The 20,131-nt window shown below is 35.6% G+C and overlaps 1 protein-coding gene across 6 annotated transcripts in view; it reads right to left on the reverse strand.

The window, feature by feature from the left end:
- Nucleotides 1–20,131, reverse strand: part of LRRC49 (leucine rich repeat containing 49) — a 163,779-nt gene that overhangs the window by 53,027 nt on the left and 90,621 nt on the right. For all 6 annotated transcript variants that reach the window (XM_033189541.1, XM_033189540.1, XM_033189544.1 and 3 more), the window contains 2 exons: nucleotides 13,851–13,934; nucleotides 9,448–9,611 (listed from right to left, as the gene is read on the reverse strand). In XM_033189541.1, the coding sequence (XP_033045432.1) occupies nucleotides 9,448–9,611; nucleotides 13,851–13,934 (248 nt within the window). The remainder of the gene's footprint in view (nucleotides 1–9,447; nucleotides 9,612–13,850; nucleotides 13,935–20,131) is intronic.

Consider the following 20,131-nt stretch of genomic DNA (forward strand, 5'->3'; position numbering starts at 1 on the left):
AAAGAGTAGATTCTAGAAGTCAGAAATGGAGAAACAACAGTAAATTTCTTTGTTCAATTTTTTTAAAAAGGCAATCAGAAACTCCAGAAAAAAACAAACTATATATGAAAAGCATGGCTCAAATATGAAACAAACTAAAATGTGGCATGGGTTTGAACAACTTTTAAGGTATAATGAAGAGGGGTCCATTTGAATTTGATGCTATGACTATCCTTAGAGTGGCTTAGGAAGCAGAAAAGGAGACATAATCATAGCTTAATCCTTTACCATAAAGTAAAAGATTGTTATATTATAGAAACTTAAATACTGTTTACCAGTTTTCAAGTTTTAAATGCTACCAACTGACAAAGTTTTATAATTATAGAACAGATATTAATCTTGAAATGTAAAAGTATAGCTCATAGAATATAGCCAAATTGGAATCCCAAAGAGAAAGCAAAAATGCTAGAGTAGGGAACTCCAAAACACTCCATCCCTCCACAAAAGCAACAAATATGCTAGCAACAAAAAACCCCCCAAAACAAAATCAACTTTTTCAGAAATCTGGAATCTAATAAATTACAAAACCAGGGAAACAATGAAGAAAAGAAAAACTGTTGAATTTCAATAAGAGAGTTCTGAAGCATTTTAACTTACCCGTTACCACTCCCCACTCCCCAGTTTGGTGGTGGCCTTGAAGTTGAACAGCCCACATTCCTGGTACAGGCTGCTGGCAACAGACGAAGCAATATAGACCATATTCTCAAAAAACTGCAGTTGTGTGTTTTGACATTTTGGTGACTCTCTGAAGGATTAGCTCAAGGGCTTGCCTTTGGATCACTTGCCTTGGAGCTTCCCTAGGGCTGAGGTGGCTTCTAAGTGGCATTTGTTGAAAGTATTGAAAGGCAAAAATGTATTAGCTGCCACCACACTGGACAAGGGACAGTAGCTGCAGCAAGCAACAAACAGATCAAAAAGGCTGAGAAGGAAGAGGCTAGGGAAGGAGATGTCTGGGAGAATAGAGTTTTAAGAAGCTCCTGTGAGTCCAGGGAATCGAAAAGGCCACATGCATGTCCAGGGTCAGACACATGTTTGGAAAAGACCTGAGAAGACACTAATCTTAACCCTAAACCTAACCCCTGGCTGATCTTCAGGTTTTACACAAGCAGGAATGAAGGTTAAGGCAGAGTGGCAAACTGTCTAGATAAGCCGTGAAAGACTGCCTCAAAACAGAACCAATCTATAGAGGCTGGGAGAGGTTTATTTTTTCCTTTTTTCTCCAGGCATTTAAGAAAATCTCTGAAAATCACTAACTGACCACTAAGCTAATGGAACAGAGATTTCAGTGGGTATACATGATAAATAATGTAGTCTTCACAGAAATAATTAGGAAAGTCATTAAACAAATAGAAGACAACAATCACAACAAGCAGCAACAATAAACCCTGGGGGGAGGAATGATCTGATCTCCAGAGTTGTCACATAAATGTCCAGTTTCAACAAAAAATACGATGCATACAAAGAAACAAGAAAGTCTAACCCACTCACAGGAAAAAAAGAAATGAACAGAAACTGTCTCTGAGGAAGCCCAGGCATTAGACTTACTAGACAAAAACTTTTAAGTCACCTATTTTAAATATGCTGAAATAACTATGGAAAACCAGGAGAATGATGTCTCACCAAATAAAGAATATCAATAAAGAGATGGAAATTAAAAAGGAATCAAATAGCAATTCTGGAGTTGAAAAGTACAATGACTAAAAAGCTCTCTAGAGGGTTTCAACAGCAGATTTTAGTAGGCAGGAGAAAGAATCAGTAAACTTAGGTCAATTAAATTACATAGGAGTGAGGGAAAATAAAGAGTAAAGATAAATGAACAGAACCAGGAAAACTATCCAGCATACCAACATAAACATAATGAGGGTTTCAGAAGGACAGACATGAGAGAAAAAAAAGCAGAAAGAATATTTGAAAAAACAATGGCCAGAAACTTCCCAAATTTGATAAAAGACATAAAACAACATATCCAAGAGGCTCAATGAACTCTGACTAGGATAAACTCATAGATCCACACCAAGACACATTATAATCAAACTACTGAAAGACAAAAATAAAGAGACAATCTTGAAAGCAGTGAGAGAGAAGTGACTCATAATGGACAAGGGATCCTCGATAAGAATAACAGCTGATTTCTCATCAGAAATCATGGAGACCAGAAGGTAGTGGATGACATATTTAAAGTGCTGAAAGAAAAAAAAAAAACCTGTCAACCCAGAATTATATAGGGCAAAACTGGACTTCACAAATAAGAGAGAAATTAAGACATTCTTTGATAAACAAAAGCTGAGGGAGTTTATTGTTAGTATACCTGACCTACAGGAAATGCTAAAGGAAGTTCTCTGGAAATTAAAGAACACTAGCTGGTAACTTGAAGTCATATGAAGAAATAAATAACATCAAGAAAGGTAATTACACAGGTACATAATAAAAGCCAGTATTACTGAATTTTTAGGTGGTAATTCCTTTTGTTAAAATATGATTCAAAAGAAAAATGCATAAAAATATTTATAAATCTATAATGTTCACACAATGTTTAAAGATGTAATTTCTGAAAATAGTAACAGAAAAGGGAGTAGAGCTAAACAGAAGCGAAGTTTTTATATACTATTACAACTAGATTGGTATTAATTCTAACTAGCTAAATTAAAATGTTAATTGTAATCCCCAGGGTAACAACTAAGAAAATAGCAAGGAAATGTATAGTAAAAGGAACAAGAAGGGGATCAAAAATGGTACACTAAGAAAATCAGCTAAATACAAAAGAAGAAAACAATGAAGGAATTGAGGAAGCAAAAAACGATATACAACAGATAGAAAGCAAATAACAAGATGGAAGACATGTGTCTTTCCTTATCAGGACTTCAAAGATTAAACTACTCAAATTAAAAGGCAGAAATTAGCAGAAAGGATTTTCTTGTTTTCGAGATGGAGTCTTACTGTGTTGCCCAGGCTAGAGTGCAATGGTGCAATCTTGGCTTACTGCAACCTCAGCCTCCTGGGTTCAAGTGATTCTCCTGCCTCAGCCTCTTGAGTAGCTGGGATTACAGCATGTGCCACCACGTCTGGCTAATTTTCATATTTTTAGTAGAGATGGGGTTTCACCATGTTGGCCAGGCTGGTCTCGAACTCCTGACCTCAGGTGATCCACCCACCTCAGGCTCCCAAAGTGCTAGGATTACAGGTGCGAACCACCACTCCCAGCCAGGATTTTTTTTTTTTAAAGATCCAAGTATATGCTTTCTACAAGATTAAAAGACACAAATAGGATGAAATGGAAAGAATAGAAACAGATATTCCATGCAAACAGTAACCAAGAGAGCCAGAGTATCTACTAATATTATGTAAAAAAGATTTTATATCAAATATTTTTATGAGAGTCATGGAACAACATTTTATCTTGAAAAATCGGTCAATCCATAAGGAAGGTATAACAATTATAAAGGTATATGCACTTAACACCTAAAATATATGAAGCAAAATGGACAAAGTTGAAAGAAGAAACAGTTCTACAATAACAGTTGGAGACTTCAATACTCTACCTTCAATAATGGATAGAACAACCAGAGAGAAGATCAACAAGTAAACAGAGGACTTGAAGTACACTATAAAACCAACTAGCATTTATGTACAGAAAACCCCACCCAACAACAGCAGAATACATATTCTTCTCAAGTATGCATGGAAAATTCTCTGGGATAGACCATATGTTCATCCATAAAGCAAGTCTCAATCTATTTAAAAAGACTAAATTCTACAAAATATCTTCTCTGACCACAATGAACAAATCTGGAAAATTCACAAATTAAACACTGCAGTCTTAAACAACCATTGGATGAAAGAAGAAATCACAAGGAAAATTACAAAAGTACAGTTGATAGAAGTTGCAATGTACAAAGTGGGAAAAATAAAAAGGATAGACTCATCTTGCAAATGCAGACTTGAGGGCTATTGCCTATAGTGGATGAAACAAACAAAAAAAAATTTAGATACATATTACAAAAGCTACCAATAAAGCAACTATAGATACATAGTTTTGGGAGGAAAAGAGGTGAGGAAGCTGAATCTTCATCTATTATAGCAAGTAGTATATCTAAATCTTACAAATTTAAAGAACTGCATAATATACATTTAAAGATGTGGTAGAAAAGGAGCCAGTAAAATACCACTTAAAAAAAAAAAGAGTAGCCACATACATAAAAGGAAAATCAGGTGAATGAGGAGTTTCAACTACGTCAAATGCTGTAAGGGGGTCAAGTAAAATAAGGACTTACAGTTCAAAAAGTCAAACTGAATGCTCTGGTTAAGAATTCCTTGTTTAGACAAAATGCAAGATACAATAAGTTCTTTTAGAAATATCTCTAAATTTCAGTTCTAGGAGATTTTACAGGAATCAGATAACTACAAACTAAACTGAAGAAAAATCTACAACCAGTAGAAGTTATAAGTAACTGATTTTGCATTATAATCCCTACGAGTTATATACTATCTGTCCTAAAATTTTATTTTTCTGCCTTCATGTATAAATATCTTCTGTGGCTACTCAACTTGCTAGTTTTTAGGTCATTAAAAAAAAAGAATCAAACTAAGAGGATGTAATAGTGTTTCCATGACACTTTAAACATACATTCGTAGAAAGTAAATCTTTTGCCAGAAATTGTGGATCCCTTTCCTAATGATTCATCATTACTCTTTACATCCTCTCCATTGAACCCCCACATCACTTCTCCCATCTCTCCCAAACTCTTTCTCTATGCTTCCTTCTTAAAAGCTAATGACTTTGTGGAACTCCTAATAAAAATTCTGAAACTCTTGGCAGTAAGCATAAGGCACAACAATTTTCACTAACAGATACTTCCTCTTTCTCTTGGAACAGCTTGCTTGTTTTTGAGACCATAAAGACCCTATGATTTTAAATTATTTTAGAGGGTCATAAAATGTTTGGCCATATGCCACTTTAAAAGTTCAAAATGTCATGAAAGCCATGTTAACAGTCTGCAATCCACTGATCAGAGATAGTTTTGCCAGATAAAAGAGTCATTTAATAAAAAAGATACTCCTGCATTCACTGAAGCTGCCAAAACTAGCAAAACTTAAACAGTGAATAGCCCTGTCACAAGAGAACAGGATGCATGGCCTCTGGTACCGTACCATACCTTGTTCTACCATCAGTAACTTCAATATCTACAATAATGACTTCAACGGATCTTCTTTCTTCTGGTGATCTTCACTTCTACTCTTTTCCAACAATCCACTCTGATAACCATAATAATGGCTTCCATATTGCTTAGATTTCATTACTTAAATGTGTTCTACCTCTAAAATATTTAACCTCAAAAACTTACTTTGACCATAAATTTCCACCATTCCATCTCTTTTTTTTTTTTTTTTTTTTTTTTTTTTTTTTTTTTTTTTTTTTTTTTTTTGAGACGGAGTCTCGCTCTGCCGCCCAGGCTGGAGTGCAGTGGCCGGGTCTCAGCTCACTGCAAGCTCCGCCTCCTGGGTTTACGCCATTCTCCTGCCTCAGCCTCCCAAGCAGCTGGGACTACAGGCGCCCGCCATGTCGCCCGGCTAGTTTTTTTTGTATTTTTTAGTAGAGACGGGGTTTCACCATGTTAGCCAGGATGGTCTCGATCTCCTGACCTCGTGATCCGCCCGTCTCGGCCTCCCAAAGTGCTGGGATTACAGGCTTGAGCCACCGCGCCCGGCCCCATCTCATTTTTAATGCTCTTACTTTACATGCTCCTCATCTGCAACTTTAATCAGACTTCCAGCCCCAGAAACAATTTTTTCTTCCAATCTGTTGCCAACCTTCTGTTTTTTAATTCCTTAAAATCTCGCCTAGACTATCTGACCCATCATTTCTATCTTTTCCTTTATCATCACACTTGAATATTTTTATTCCTTGCCTTTGATCCCTTGTCTCTTTGTTGTTTATCAGACATTTAGCTTCTCTTCTGTTATACTTAGATACTCTGCGCTCTTGGAATAAACTCACTCAACCATTCAGGCTAAAGTTGCTATAATTTCATGGTCTCTAACCTCATTTAGTTCCTCAGAATTTTCCTTCAGTCTTTCAACATTTTCCCAATTAGCTCCCTCTGGATATCAAACAAGACCTGTTTCTTAAAAAAGTGTCACTACTGTTATAACAATGCTAATTCTTCTGAAATTAATAAGTAAACTTAAATGTGATTTGAACAAGATTCTCACCATTTCTTTTCTATTTAGGTTAACTGATTTTAAAGTTCATATGAGGCTGGGCACAGTGGCTCATGGCTGTAATCCCAGTACTTTGGGAGGTCAAGGCGGGCACATCATTTGAGCCTAAGAGTTCAAGACCAGCCTGAGCAACATGGCAAAACTCCATCTCTACAAAAATTACAAAAATTAGCTGGACATAGCGGTATGCGCCTATAGTCCCAGCTATTAGGGAGGCTAAGGTGGGAGGATTGCTTCAGCCCGGGAGGCGGAGGTTGCAGTGAGCCAAGATCACACCACTGCACTTCAGCCTGCGAAACAGAATGAGGCCCTGTCACAATAAATAAATAAAGTTCATATGGAAGAATAGGTGTGTGACAATTGAACTTGAAAAGAACAGTGGAAACCTATTTCCCTTACAAGTTGTGAAAACTTACTATGAAATTATTATAATCAAAAGAGTCTGGTGTTGGCATTAAAACAGGTAAGTGAAATGGGTAGTCCAGAAATATATGCACATATTTACAAAATCTTAACGTGAGATAAAGATGGCATTCTCATGAAAAAAGAATAGTTTAATTTTTATTTATTTTGTTTATTTTTTTCTGAGACGATATCTTGCTCTGTCACCCAGGCTGGAGTGCAGTGGCGTGATCTCGGCTCACTGCAAGCTCTGCCTCCCAGGTTCACGCCATTCTCCAGCCTCAGCCTCCTGAGTAGCTGGGACTACAGGCGCCCGCCACCACGCCCATCTAATTTTTTTGTATTTTTTGTAGAGACGGGGTTTCACTGTGTTAGCCAGGATGGTCTCGATCTCCTGACCTCGTGATCCACCCGCCTCGGCCTCCCAAAGTGCTGGGATTACAGGTGTGAGCCACCGTGCCTGGTCAGAAGAATAGTTTAATTTTTAAAACGTTATTAGCAAATTGACTAGTCAATTGAAATAAAATCAAGTTAGACCCTTATCTAACACTGTGTATAAAAATAAGTTTGAGGCCATGTGTGGTGGATCACGCTTGTAATCCTAGCACTTTGGGAAACTGAGGCAGGAGGATCACTTGACGTCGGGAGTTCAATACCAGCCTGTTCAACATGGTGACACCCCATCTCTATTAAAAATACAAAAATTAGCCAGGTGTGGTGGTGGGCACCTGTAAAGTCTCAGCTACTCAGGAGGATGAGGCAGGAGAACCACTTGAACCTGGGAGGCGAAGGTTGCCGTGAGCCAACATCGCACCACTGCCCTCCAGCCTGGGTGACAGAGCGAGACTCCATCTCCAAAAAAAAAAAAAAAAATTGATGGATTGAAGGACTTTTAGAACCTTACTATAATTTTAGAATAAAAAATTCCAGATTACTTGGATAAACTTGAAACTGAAAAAAATAATTTTTAAAAAAGAAATTAGAAATAGAACTGACATTTATTATTTCATAAATCTAAAGCCCAACGCTATAAAGTTTTAACATTATAAAGTGTTATAGTTCTAACCAAGTAAAATTATATTTTGCCATTTAAATAGCCACTCCAGGGCTATATAAGAGTGGTATATTAGTTATATAAATTGTCACTTCATTAGAATTTTTATTCTTGCTTTATTTTTGTAGCTGAAAGAGCTGAGGAGGTCTACATGTGGATCCCAAGTGAGCTGAAGGAAATACACTGATATAAGTTAATTCTATAGTTAAAAGTTAAAAAGCATATTTGCCTAAATATATGTTAGACTCTAACTGCAGACAATTTCCAAAACATTATTCTCATGTCACTCAAATTACTTCCTTTACTATATATTTTTTGCATATGAAAGGCTTAAAGAATTCCAGCTAAAAACCTGAAGTAAAAGCTATATTATATTTAATTTTAAAAGGTGTTTCAATCAGAGTTTAGCTAAGGTAATAAGACACATATGCTTCATCAAATTAAACAAAATTAAAACGTATTCTATCTTTGATTTTTAGGCTTTATTTTAAAATTATGTAAATATAGTCAGCCCTCAGTATCAGTGGGTTCTGCATCCATAGATTAAACCAAATGGATCAAAAATATCTGAAAAAAATTCCACAAAGTTCCAAAAGCAAAAGTTGAACTTGCCACATGCTGAGTACTATAACAAATTCATGCAAATCGAGTGATGTGTAGGTACTGTATTAGATACTATTTAAGTAACATAGAGATGATTTCAAGTATATGGCAGGAAGAGTGTAGGTTATATGCAAATACTATCCCATTTTATATAAGGGAATTGAGTATCTGCAGATTTGGGTATTTGCAGGGGTCCTGGAATCAATCCCCTGTGGATACTGAGGGGCAGCTGTACAAATATATATTTAAATTATACATGCACTATAAAGATATAGATGCTTTATGTCCCTCTGAATTTACTTGATTCCAATATGCTTTTCTGAGGGAAGAGAAACATGTGGAGTCTAGATAGTGCACTCAGCATTGCTCATAAACCTAGGGATATGTTATCATGTGATAAATGTATCATAGAAGAAAAGAGGTTGTGAGCCACTGGAATAGAAGTACAGATCACAGCTGGAGTAACTTTCAGATTACATGCCCTGTTGTTTACTACGAGTAATTAAAGAGTAAGGTTTTGTGCTGGCTGCTGAGGACACAGCAGGAGTCAAGCCAATCAGGCAGGATTCCTTTCCTTATGAAGCTTACATTCTAATGGGGAAGACACACATGAAACAACTATCTACCAACTTGGAGTTAGGGAAGGCTTTTTTGGAAGACGTGAATTTTAAACTTCAGACCTTTATGGGTGAGCTGAAGTTAGCTAGGCTGGGATCAGAGAAATACTGCAGGGAAGTGATTGGTGTCAGGGCAGAAAAACACTATTCCTATAAGAAAAGTTCTGAAGTAGGAAGTAACTGAACTGAAAGACAGTGATGCTGCAATAGCAGAAGAACATGGTTGATGGCATGGGATAAAAGAGATGAAGTGGGCAAAAGACATCATAGACTATATTAAGCAATCTAGACTTTTCCCTATAAAAAAATATGAAATGCCCTATGAAGGGTTTTGTATTAGGAGAGTGTTATAGTAAGATTTATATTTTCAATTTTTCCATCTTAATTTCTAATTTCAGCAAGTTTTCTTAAGAAAACTCTTTTAAAATAATTATACGTAAAATGATTTCTAATTCCCACTCCAAATTCAATTATCTAAAGATGCTCGTATCTTGAAAGAATACCATTGCATACCCTGTTTCCTCTGGGAATGCAGAGAGGGTGCTTCCATCAATCTGACAGGGATCCTGAGCAGAGTCAGAATCTTTTCTATCTTCATCTGTAGCAATATTGGCTACTCGTTGTTGTTGCAAGTCCCACTGTCGAGCTACGTTGTTAATTGTTAACCTTTTCTTCTCCTATTAAAAAGTTAATTGTGACAAAAGTTATATAATGCAATTTTTGTAGCAGAAGTGACATCTAAGGGGCATATTGTTTGTACCTTCTTATAATACTTTTAAAAGGAACCTGTTCCTTATAAGTAGATACCCAATACATTCTAAAGCAAGATTCAAGAGGCCTGTATTTACTCTCTGCATCCAAAATCTCAATAATCATCTAACACTCTAACGGAAAAAAAATATGCAAACAATTATTGCTCTTTAGGAACTTAATTTTATTAAAAATAAATATACAACCAATTAGAGATTAAAAATTCAAAATCTGAAATTTTAATTTCACAGACATTTTTACATACTTAATGTTATCTGAAGTTTTAAACAGAAATTTATATGCCTCTAACACAGTAAGAAAAACCTAATGATATTTTAGTTTTTCTACTCAGTAATTAAGACTGGTAAGGTGAAATAATCTTGGAGGGTGGAAGGGAAGGAGTTGATCAATGTTCCAAGTTTCTCAGAATAAATTATAATGTCTGAAATTTAAAAATTATTCTCTAGACTATTAAAAGAAATTGTAGGCCGGGCGCGGTGGCTCAAGCCTGTAATCCCAGCACTTTGGGAGGCCGAGACGGGTGGATCACAAGGTCAGGAGATCAAGACCATCCTGGCAAACATGGTGAAACCCCATCTCTACTAAAAATACAAAAAAACTAGCCGAGCGAGGTGGCAGGCGCCTGTAGTCCCAGCTACTTGAGAGGCTGAGGCAGGAGAATGGCGTAAACCCGGGAGGTGGAGTTTGCAGTGAGCTGAGACCCGGCCACGGCACTCCAGCCTGGGCGACACAGCGACACTCCATCTCAAAAAAAAAAAAAAAAAAAAAGAAAGAAAGAAATTGTACTGGGTTGAAGTGTCTCTAGATAACTAGTACCATTCCAGATGAATAGGAAAGAAATTAATTCATTATAAGCAATGGATGCCTTAAGGTAGTGGTTCTCAAATTTCAGGGTACCTCAAATCACCTGGAGGTTAAAATGATTGCTGACTTAGAGTTTTTGGAATAGTGTTTGAGAATTTGAATTTCCACCAGGCTCCTAAGTATTCTAATATTGCTAGTTCATGGACCTCACTTTGAGAACCACTGACTTACAGCATTGGAGCTCAATCCTCTCATAGAAACCCTGTTGTGAAAAAGCAGATCTAGACTACTGAAAGAAATTGTGCTAAATTGAAACGTTTCTATTCAATTTATATACATTAATAGAAAAAAAATCCCTATTCTGGTAAAGTTTCCATTATCAAAAGATACTACTTAATTACAGTTTATCAATTAGATCAGAATGCTGAAAATAGACTTTCCTTTTCCTCTTTACTAAGACTACAATCCTGCATTGAAAAATCAGCTGAGTGTGACACTGACCCCTCTTCACCTGCTGGCCCTGGAGCCAGAGAAGGCTAGTAGGAAGATTCTCTGTCCACTCCTTCAGTACACGTAGAATAATTCTTTGTAGTTGTACCTGTCTGCATATATTTGAGTAATTTTTGGTTATCTAAGATTTTAGCATGTATGCATGACATTAGATAGGAATAAAAAGTGATATGGCTTGTTTAATTAAAACTAAAGTTTTAAAAGTTCTATTTCTGATTTAAAAATGTTTTTTGGGGGAGCGCAGTGGTGCATACTTGAAATCTCAACTACTTGGGAGGCTAACGCAGGAGGACTGCTTGCAGGAGTTGAAGGCTGTAGTGTGCTATGGTCACACCTGTGAACTGCATTCCAGCCTGGGCAACACAGCAAGACCCCATCTCAAAAAAAAAAATGTTTTGGGCCTGGCTTTCTTTTTTTCTGTTTTTTGGTGTTTCAAATTTGTGTCTACAATTCAGCGGGTTATATTTAATATGTATATACTTTGGGGACTTTTTGACATTCTACGCATGTGCTCCTTATATAAAGCAAGTAGAAATCTGTGATTTTTAAATAAAAACATTTTTCCCTATTCTATAATAAAAAGGCTTCTTACTTTAAGGAATTCTATTTAAGTTACTTGCTGATGACTATGTCAACCCAATGTTTAATCTAAGCAACTCTGTTTTTTTTTTTTTTTTTTTACTCAGTATCAAGGCCACTTTGAAAGAGGCCAGGGCGGTGAGTTAACGGATGATGGTTTTCATGTTGGCTTCATGCATTTGAATTTCTGGCTGGCAGGGGTAGGTGAAAGAAATATTCGGAATGAGGTAGATATAGCAGTGCTTAGAAAAGGGGCATAAAATATCTTTAGACCACTGAGTATGTTAACAAATTTATAACAAGATAGTCTTTGAAAATGCAAATGTTTTCCTATATTAGTGCCAAAGTTAAGCTTCTTTAATTTGGGTTATTAAAATCAGATAATTACCAGGTTGACTAAGAGAATGATTAATTTTACTGGGGCCAGGAAAAGGGAAGATATATTTTAAGACAGGAGTATAGCCTGTCTTAATGTCAGGTGGGGATTAACAGCTGGCCGGGAGGACATATAAGGGCTCTGGGCATCTGTGGACGAAAAAAAAAAAAAAAGAAGCAAAAGAAAGGTTAGAGAATGCTAGAGATTCTGCAAGGCATAAGGGGGTACCCAAAGTAAAGTGTAAAGATCACAGAGTCATTTGGGATATCAGCAACAATTATGTTTCTAATAGCTAGGTGCCAATAAATGGCCAAGTCTGTGCTAAAGTGACAAATATTTTAGAAGGTGCCAAATTCCAATTTCTGCCATTTAAGTCTATTTTTCATCGTCTAGGCAAGACCACACCAGTATATGCCATAAGTTTCACTTTCCTTCACTTCTAAGGTTACAAGGAAAATAAAAAGATAGAAAAGCAACAAGGCAGAAGACAGTATCTATACACTCTTCCTGTACCCAATCCATTCCATTTTCTTTTTTTCTTTTTTTTTTGCATTCTTCTTTTTTTTTAAATTGTACTTTAAGTTCTGGGATACACGTGCAGAACGTGCAGGTTTGTTACATAGGTATACACATGCCATAGTGGTTTGCTGTACCCATCAATCCGTCATCTACATTAGGTATTTCTCCTAATGCTATCCGTCCCCTAGCCCCCCGACCCTCTGACAGGCCCCGGTGTGTGATGTTCCCCTCCCTGTGTCCATGTGTTCTCATTGTTCATCTCCCACTTATGAGTGAGAATATACAGTGTTTGGTTTTCTCTTCCTGTGTTAGTTTGCTGAGAATGTCCATCCCATTTTCTTAATGATCAATATCTAGAGTTGCATGAGCAATCCTCAGCAAATGCTGAGGGTCTGTTGTATCATGATTCCAAATCTGAGCTAGGGCTAGAACCTAGGTCTCCTGATTCTCCCATGCTTTTCCCCTTACTAAAAATAAATATAAGGAGTAAACCTCATAACTAAAGAGTCCTATTTAGTGACATTTTGTTTTGTCTCACTTATTTTCCTCGGGCTGGACTTAATTCCTGGACTCAAGCAATCCTCTGTCTTAGCCTCCCAAGTAGTTAAAACTTCAGGTACATACCACCTTGCCTGGCTAGTCATTTCTTTTGAATTCTGAGTGCCATTTTAATTTTAAAAAGAAAAGCATCTATATAGAATATGAATGAGTAGTGATAATCAGGGTGATGTCCTTAATTTTAGAACATAGCATGATACATATTATGAACTATAAACTTTAAGCTGTCTTTACTTATACTTTGTGATGTTAATATAAAATATTTAAAAGAGAATATTTTATTTAAGGAAATTAATATCTGCTAAATCACTTAAAACCAGTTTAAAACAAATTTGCATTCCTAAGTTCCACAAAATCTTTATCACTTCTATATCATAAACTTTTTAAATTTAAAAAGCTATCATAAAAAAACATAGCAGAGCTCATTAAAATATATCAGTAAAGATGACAGTCAATTACAGTACATTCCAAAATGAAGTGAATATGCCATGGGATACACAAGATGATGCACTGGTATGAACTAAAAGTATTATAACTTCAATTATATTTATTTTTCATCTCTTCCTTTTAAAACTAGCTTTTGCATTTATTCTATAATGTATATAATACTGTATTTCTTAAGTACAGGTTTACTTATAGATAATAACTTGTAAAACTTTTAGGGGTGCATACATTCTGTTGATAGGAATAAAAAACTTACAAAGTTTAGAAACCACTTTTCCAGTAGACTAGCTAGCCAGCTTTGGGGTATGTGTGTCTATGTGTGCACACACATCCACGTAGACATCAGAGAAAATACCTTAAGCAAAGATTGTTTATGACTTTCCCGCTTCTTCTCTTCCTCTTTTTTGGCTAAAACAGATGCCATACGCCTTTCTTCTTCCTAAAAGACATTTTCCAAAAAGTATTATGAAGAGTTTAACCATTTTTTAATGCTAAATATCATTGGTCCTATTAAGTACAGCTTTCTTCTTGAGAGGCATAGTATTTGCTAGCAGAAAATACACTCTCAAAGAAAAAGTTAGTATGTTTTTCTTTATTTTCTTCTTCCCTCCTAATGCTAAAAATCTGTGCATTCCTAACTCTGTTCCCAGCTCTGGAGGTGACGCGAACCTAGCTCATACAAGAAAGGAAAAAGAATGAGAAGAAAAGGAGATGTATGTTTGCATAATTTTCCTTTTGTACTCTGTGCATCATGGTTCCACATAGGTTTAAACTTTCCATCATCAAGGTAAGAAGGATAAAAGTAATACATCTAACAATATTGACTGGATCTGTGATAGAAAATCAGAACTTTTTTGATTAAAAAAACAAGGGTAAATATCTTTTAAAACTCCAATTATATTAATAAATTATTCTCCATTAATATAATTACTTTTGGTTTGTTTTTAAGTTGTGTTGCCCAGTCTCATTTTTTAAATTCTAAAAGCTATGAAATATAGCATGATGACCGTAGTTAATAATCCTGTATTATAATCTTGGCATTTGCTAAGAGAATAGATCTTAAATGTTCTCACTACAAAAAAAAAAAATAGATAATTAGGTGAAGTGATAGAAATGTTAACTAACTTGATTGTGGTAATCATTTTATAATATATATCAAATCACCACACTGTACACCTTAATTTTATATAGTTTTGTCAATCATACCTCAACAAAGCTCGAAAAAGTAGAATCCACAAAATAACATAGACAGTTTACAAAAATGTTTAAAAATCAGTCATAATCCCATACACCTCACTCAAATCTTACAATTTCTGTGCATCAGTTGATAATATTCACTATGAGCAATTTTTTAAAGGTTATAATCTATATACACAATCTGGACCATTTTTCCCCCTGAAGACTGTCTGATTTTAATAAATTATAACCACGTAACTTTTAATTTTCATTACCAAAAGATTTTCAGATTCTCAAAATGATAAGATAATTTGAGAAAACAATTTATTCATAAAAGACAAGCTTGAAAACATCTTCAGAGGTAGGAAACCATAACAAGTAACTTAGCAGATTTGAAGAATTACTCTTTTAGAAACAAAAAATTCTAAGAATTGAAATTTAAAATTCAACAAAGGGAGATTTAATAGCAGATTATACACAGCTGAAGACAGGATCAGTCAACTGGAAAACAGAGGATGAGAATGTTTTCTATATGTTTTAGTATCACCCTACATACTTCTCTATCATAGCACTTAACCTGTTTCATTTTAATTATTTCTGGTGCTATCCCTCATGCCTCCCATGCCATAAAATAAGCTCTATGAATGTGTGAACCATGTCTGTTCAGTAATTTATTAAACCTGAAACTGCTACATCAAATGGTAGACATATTTCTATCCTTTTGATATGTCTGCAAACTGCCCTCCATAAATGCAGTTCTAATTTACACTCCTACCAGATTTCAACATTTGATTTAAAACCTGATGGTTAGTCATGAAAGCTGTTCACCAAATATTCTTGTGTCGTCACATGTCCAAGACACATTGTGAGATAGCACTTCTAGCCCCTTTGAAGTTAGATGTGGCCATGTGACTTGCTTTGGCCAATGTCATATGGACAAAAGTGACATGTATTTACTTCTGGTTGAAAACTTTCAAAGACAATGTATGATACAACTATGCTGTCTCTCACCTTGCTATAGCACCTGCAAAATTCCACAGGTGGGTACTTTGAAAGCCTGAGTACTAGAATGAGGACAACACAGAGCAAAGATCCAAAATTACACATCATAAGCAGACAGGTATTAGAAGCCTGAAATAAACTTTGTTGTTTTAATTCACTGAAGTTAAAGAAGTTGTTATTGCAGCACAATCTAGCCTATGCAGACCAGTATATATATGTTATATTAGAATTAAAAAAGGTCAGAGACTATGAAAATGTGTTCTAGAGGATGGGCCATTATACATGCTCCTGAAAACAAAGAAAAACCCTAGATTAAATAATTATATTTAAAAATGCACAAACAGAAACCAACACAGAGTTAAAAAAGAAAACTGAGAAAGCATACACTAGACAATTCTAATTTTAGAAATAAGGAAACGAATGCTCCAAGACATTAGTAACTTATATGAGGTCACATAGCTAGTGACAAGGCCAGGATCAGGACCAGAAGCCATGGCCTGCTAGAAACAAAATTCATATTTTTTTATAATAAAGATATATTTAAATTAATTTTACTGATTTTAGATAGATAAAGAAGAGTTTAGAACTCAGAAGTGATCTGCCATATGTTTTAGTTGTTTTAAAGGAAATGGAAATGGAAATGTAATGTAATTTTAGTGACTTTTAAGTGTCTTTTACAATATGGAAAATAATAATAAGAATTATTATTTTTTTAAGACAGAGTCTTGCGTCTTGCTTGTTGCCCAGGCTGGAGTGCCGTGGTGCAATGTCGACTCACTGCAATCTCCATCTCCTGGGTTCAAGCAATTCTCATGTCTTAGCCTCCCGAGAAGCTGGGATTACAGGCATGTGCCACCATGCCAGGCTAATTTTTATATTTTTAGTGGAGACAGGGTTTTACCATGTTGGCCAGGCTGGTCTCAAACTCCTATCCTCAAGTAATCTGCCCACTTCAGCCTCCCAAAGTGCTACAGTTACAGGCATGAGCCACCAATGCCCTGCTGGAAAATAATTATTCTTAACTTTTAAAAACTAAATAGAGGTAATGAGGAGAAATAAACTAAATTAAAAATGCAGAACTTTGAATCCTAGCCTCACACAATAGCTGGTTTAATAATTCTGTTAAATTCTTTTATTCAGTAAATACTGATTTGGTACCTACAGAGTACAATGTATTTCAGAATAAAGTGTTTAAAAGAGCAAAATATATTGATGTTCAATTGTTGACTCATCTATAAAATGTGAACTAGAAACAGATTGTTTTTTCAAAGAGTCAATTTCAAACAGTACTGGAAACTGTATGGATCACGTACTACACATACTTATGAGATGATTTCATCAGATTTTTGAAAAGAATTTGAGCTTCTATTAAAGGCAGTAGGGCTTTAAAGGAAAGCTAAACCTTGGAAAACTGGATTTACACCAAATCAATTCAAATACTGAATGTTTTAAGGAATTTATGTATCTGAGAGCTATATTTCAGCCCAAATAATTACTGAGTAACTAAACTTAGAAATAAAAATAAACCTCTAATTGTGAAGATAAGTTATAAATCTGTTGGTAAGAAAGAAAAACTAAAATTCTGGCATCTTCTTGATAATAGTCCAATTTCTGGGACAAAAGCCATATTCTTTATACAGCAAAAAATAAAAAAAAAAAAATAAATAAGTTGGGGGGGAATCTGGGACAAAAAATTACTTTTTTCCTCACTTTGTTTTGGCCATGTAGACCCAATATAGAAGTGATTTCAAGTCAATGAAGCCAAGCAGTGATTTAATAGGTGTTTGATAACCTAGATTATACTTTGTTAGCAGATATTAAGGCCAAAACAATGTATATATTACACAAGAAGATTTGATCCAAAATAAATAATAGTAGTCCTAATATAGGCAGCAATTTATTTTATGAAATTTTAAAAATCAAATGGCAAGGTGTGTTTTAACCATATACTTTAGTTATAAACATTATTTTCTTTGAACATATAAAATATTAAAACAGACTTTAAAATCATAAGGTTTTTTCCCTCAAAGAGATGGTCAATAATTTTTACTCAAATAATCACTTTTAGCAAACAAAACTGACTTTTTTGCAGGGTCACACCTAGTGTTAGAGTGAAGATTAGAAGTCATGTCCCCTGACTTCTGGTCCAGGGATACTAGCTGTAAGAGGGAAATAGCCAGAACAGGGTAGGTTATGTTGCTGTAACAACTTCAAAACTTTCACTGGCTTATGATTTTAAAAAAGTTTAGTTCTTGATCACGCAAAGAACACTGCAACTGTCTTCAATGTAGTGGCTAAGTATTCCTGAGTGCTACGATCTGATGGCATCCTCAACTTTATATAGGCTTCCACAGTGACTACTACATGGGAAGGGAGCATGAGAATTACGCTTTTAAATGCTTCTGCCTGGAAATTATATACATTATTTCTGCTCACATTTCATTGGCCAAACATCTTCCCGCATGTCAAAAAGGAGAGGAACCAGAGCATATTGGTGAACACTAAGTAATGTCTACCAAAACAGAAAACTTACATCTGAGATGAGATGAGCTCCAATTTTTTTTTTTTTTTTTTTTTTTTTTGTGAAGAGCAAATTGTAAACAAGTTCACACTAAGCCAATTAAATGTGAGCTTGAGGTGAAAACTTTAGACATTGTTTGTTTCTGAACTGTGTTGTTGTTTTGTTTTGAGACAGGGTCTCATTCTGTCCCCCAGGCTTGAGTACAGTGGCGAGATCTTGGCTCACTGCAGCTTTGACCTCCTGCGTTCAAGTGATCCTCCTGCCTCAGTCCCCCAAGTCTCTGGGACTACAGGTGCGTGCCTCCACACTCGGCTAAATTTTTTGTATTTTTGGTAGAGACAGGGTTTTGCCATGTTAGCCAGGCTGGGCTTGAACTCCTGACCTCAAGCAATCTACCTGCCTCAGCTTCCCAAAGTGCCGCATGAGCCACCATGCCCGGCCCTGTTTCAGAATTGTGAGAATACTGCCTGCATTCACAAAATGCTGCCTTAGAAATAAAAAAGAGAAAATTCTGCCTCCCAGAATTTTCTATACAAGGGTCCTTGTTCTAGCCCCTCAACATGTGTCTATTCTCTCTTTTTGTGAATAGTTGTGAAAACAGGTGAAGATCACTGGGATATCTTCCTATGTCTTCTCCTTTGTCAACTAATCATGTCAGATTCTTTGGAAATGCCCTAGTTTGTTGTCTGCCCTCTACAACTAGGAATAGTTCAGGTGTAATCTGACCATTGTAGAAAAAAATGGGATGGGACTGTCTCCATTTTCTGAATTCTCTTTTTCCATAAATGAATAGTTTTAAGCCATATTAACTTTTAATAATCACATCTCATAATTAATTCAACTTGAATTTGGCAATTCCAAGTCACTTTAACACATGCTGCTAAGTGTAATCTTCTATAATACCACGTTTGTACTAAGAATTGTTTTGCTTGATTGTTGTTATGGAATAAAGTCCAGGATTTTCAATTCATCTATTTTTTTATGTAGTTAAATTCTGCTTACTTTTCTAGACTAGGCATAAACAAACTTTTTTCTGTAAAGAATCAGATAGTATAATAAATATTTTAGGCTTTGTGAGCTATATGTGATCTCTATCTCATATCCTTCTTTGTTGTTCTTTCTTTCTTTCTTTCTTTCTTTCTTTTTACAATGCCTTGAAAATATAAAAACCATTATTAGCTTGAGACTTGTACAAAAAGTGGGCTGCCAGATGGATCTAGCTCATAGGCTGTAGTTTGCCAGAAGCTGTTCTAGACTACCGAGATACTTTTGGATTCTCATTTGATCAACCAATATATCAAGAACTCTAATTTCTCTAGTTTCTGTCATTCACATACTCTACCAGAAAAACGAATATTTTCTCTTAGACATTAATAAAAATGTGAATAGAATGGGCCTGAGGAAAAAAGCCTCATGGCATGCCAGTACAGATTTCTCTAAAGGCTAGCATTAATCCATTACTTCATATTCTGTAAGTACACTTGAATCAAAAATCTATATAACCATGTCATATAATTTACTCAAAATGATGCCATGAAAGACTTTGTCAAATGTTTTGCTTAAATACCAAAACACTGTCTATAGCACTCCTCTGACAAGGTTTATTTGTAATTTCGAGGGCAGGAAACTAATTTTTTTTCTGGCATGAATTGTTTTTTAGTGAGCTAATGCTGCCTCCTAGTGACCAATTCCTAAGTACTCACAAACCATCTTTTTATTTTATTTTATTACTTTCTTTTGAGACAGAGTCTGCTTCTGTCGCCAGGCTGGAGTGCAGTGGCGTGATCTTGGCTCACCGCAACCTCCAACTCCCTGGTTCAAGTGATTCTCCAGCCTCAGGCTCCTGAGTAGCTGGGATTTCAGGCACACACCACCATGCTCAGTTATTTTTTGTATTTTTAGTAGAGATGGGATTTTACCATGTTGGCCAGGATGGT

Source organism: Trachypithecus francoisi, unplaced genomic scaffold (assembly GCF_009764315.1).
Source record: "Trachypithecus francoisi isolate TF-2019V2 unplaced genomic scaffold, Tfra_2.0 Lachesis_group3, whole genome shotgun sequence".
NCBI lineage: Eukaryota > Metazoa > Chordata > Mammalia > Primates > Cercopithecidae > Trachypithecus > Trachypithecus francoisi.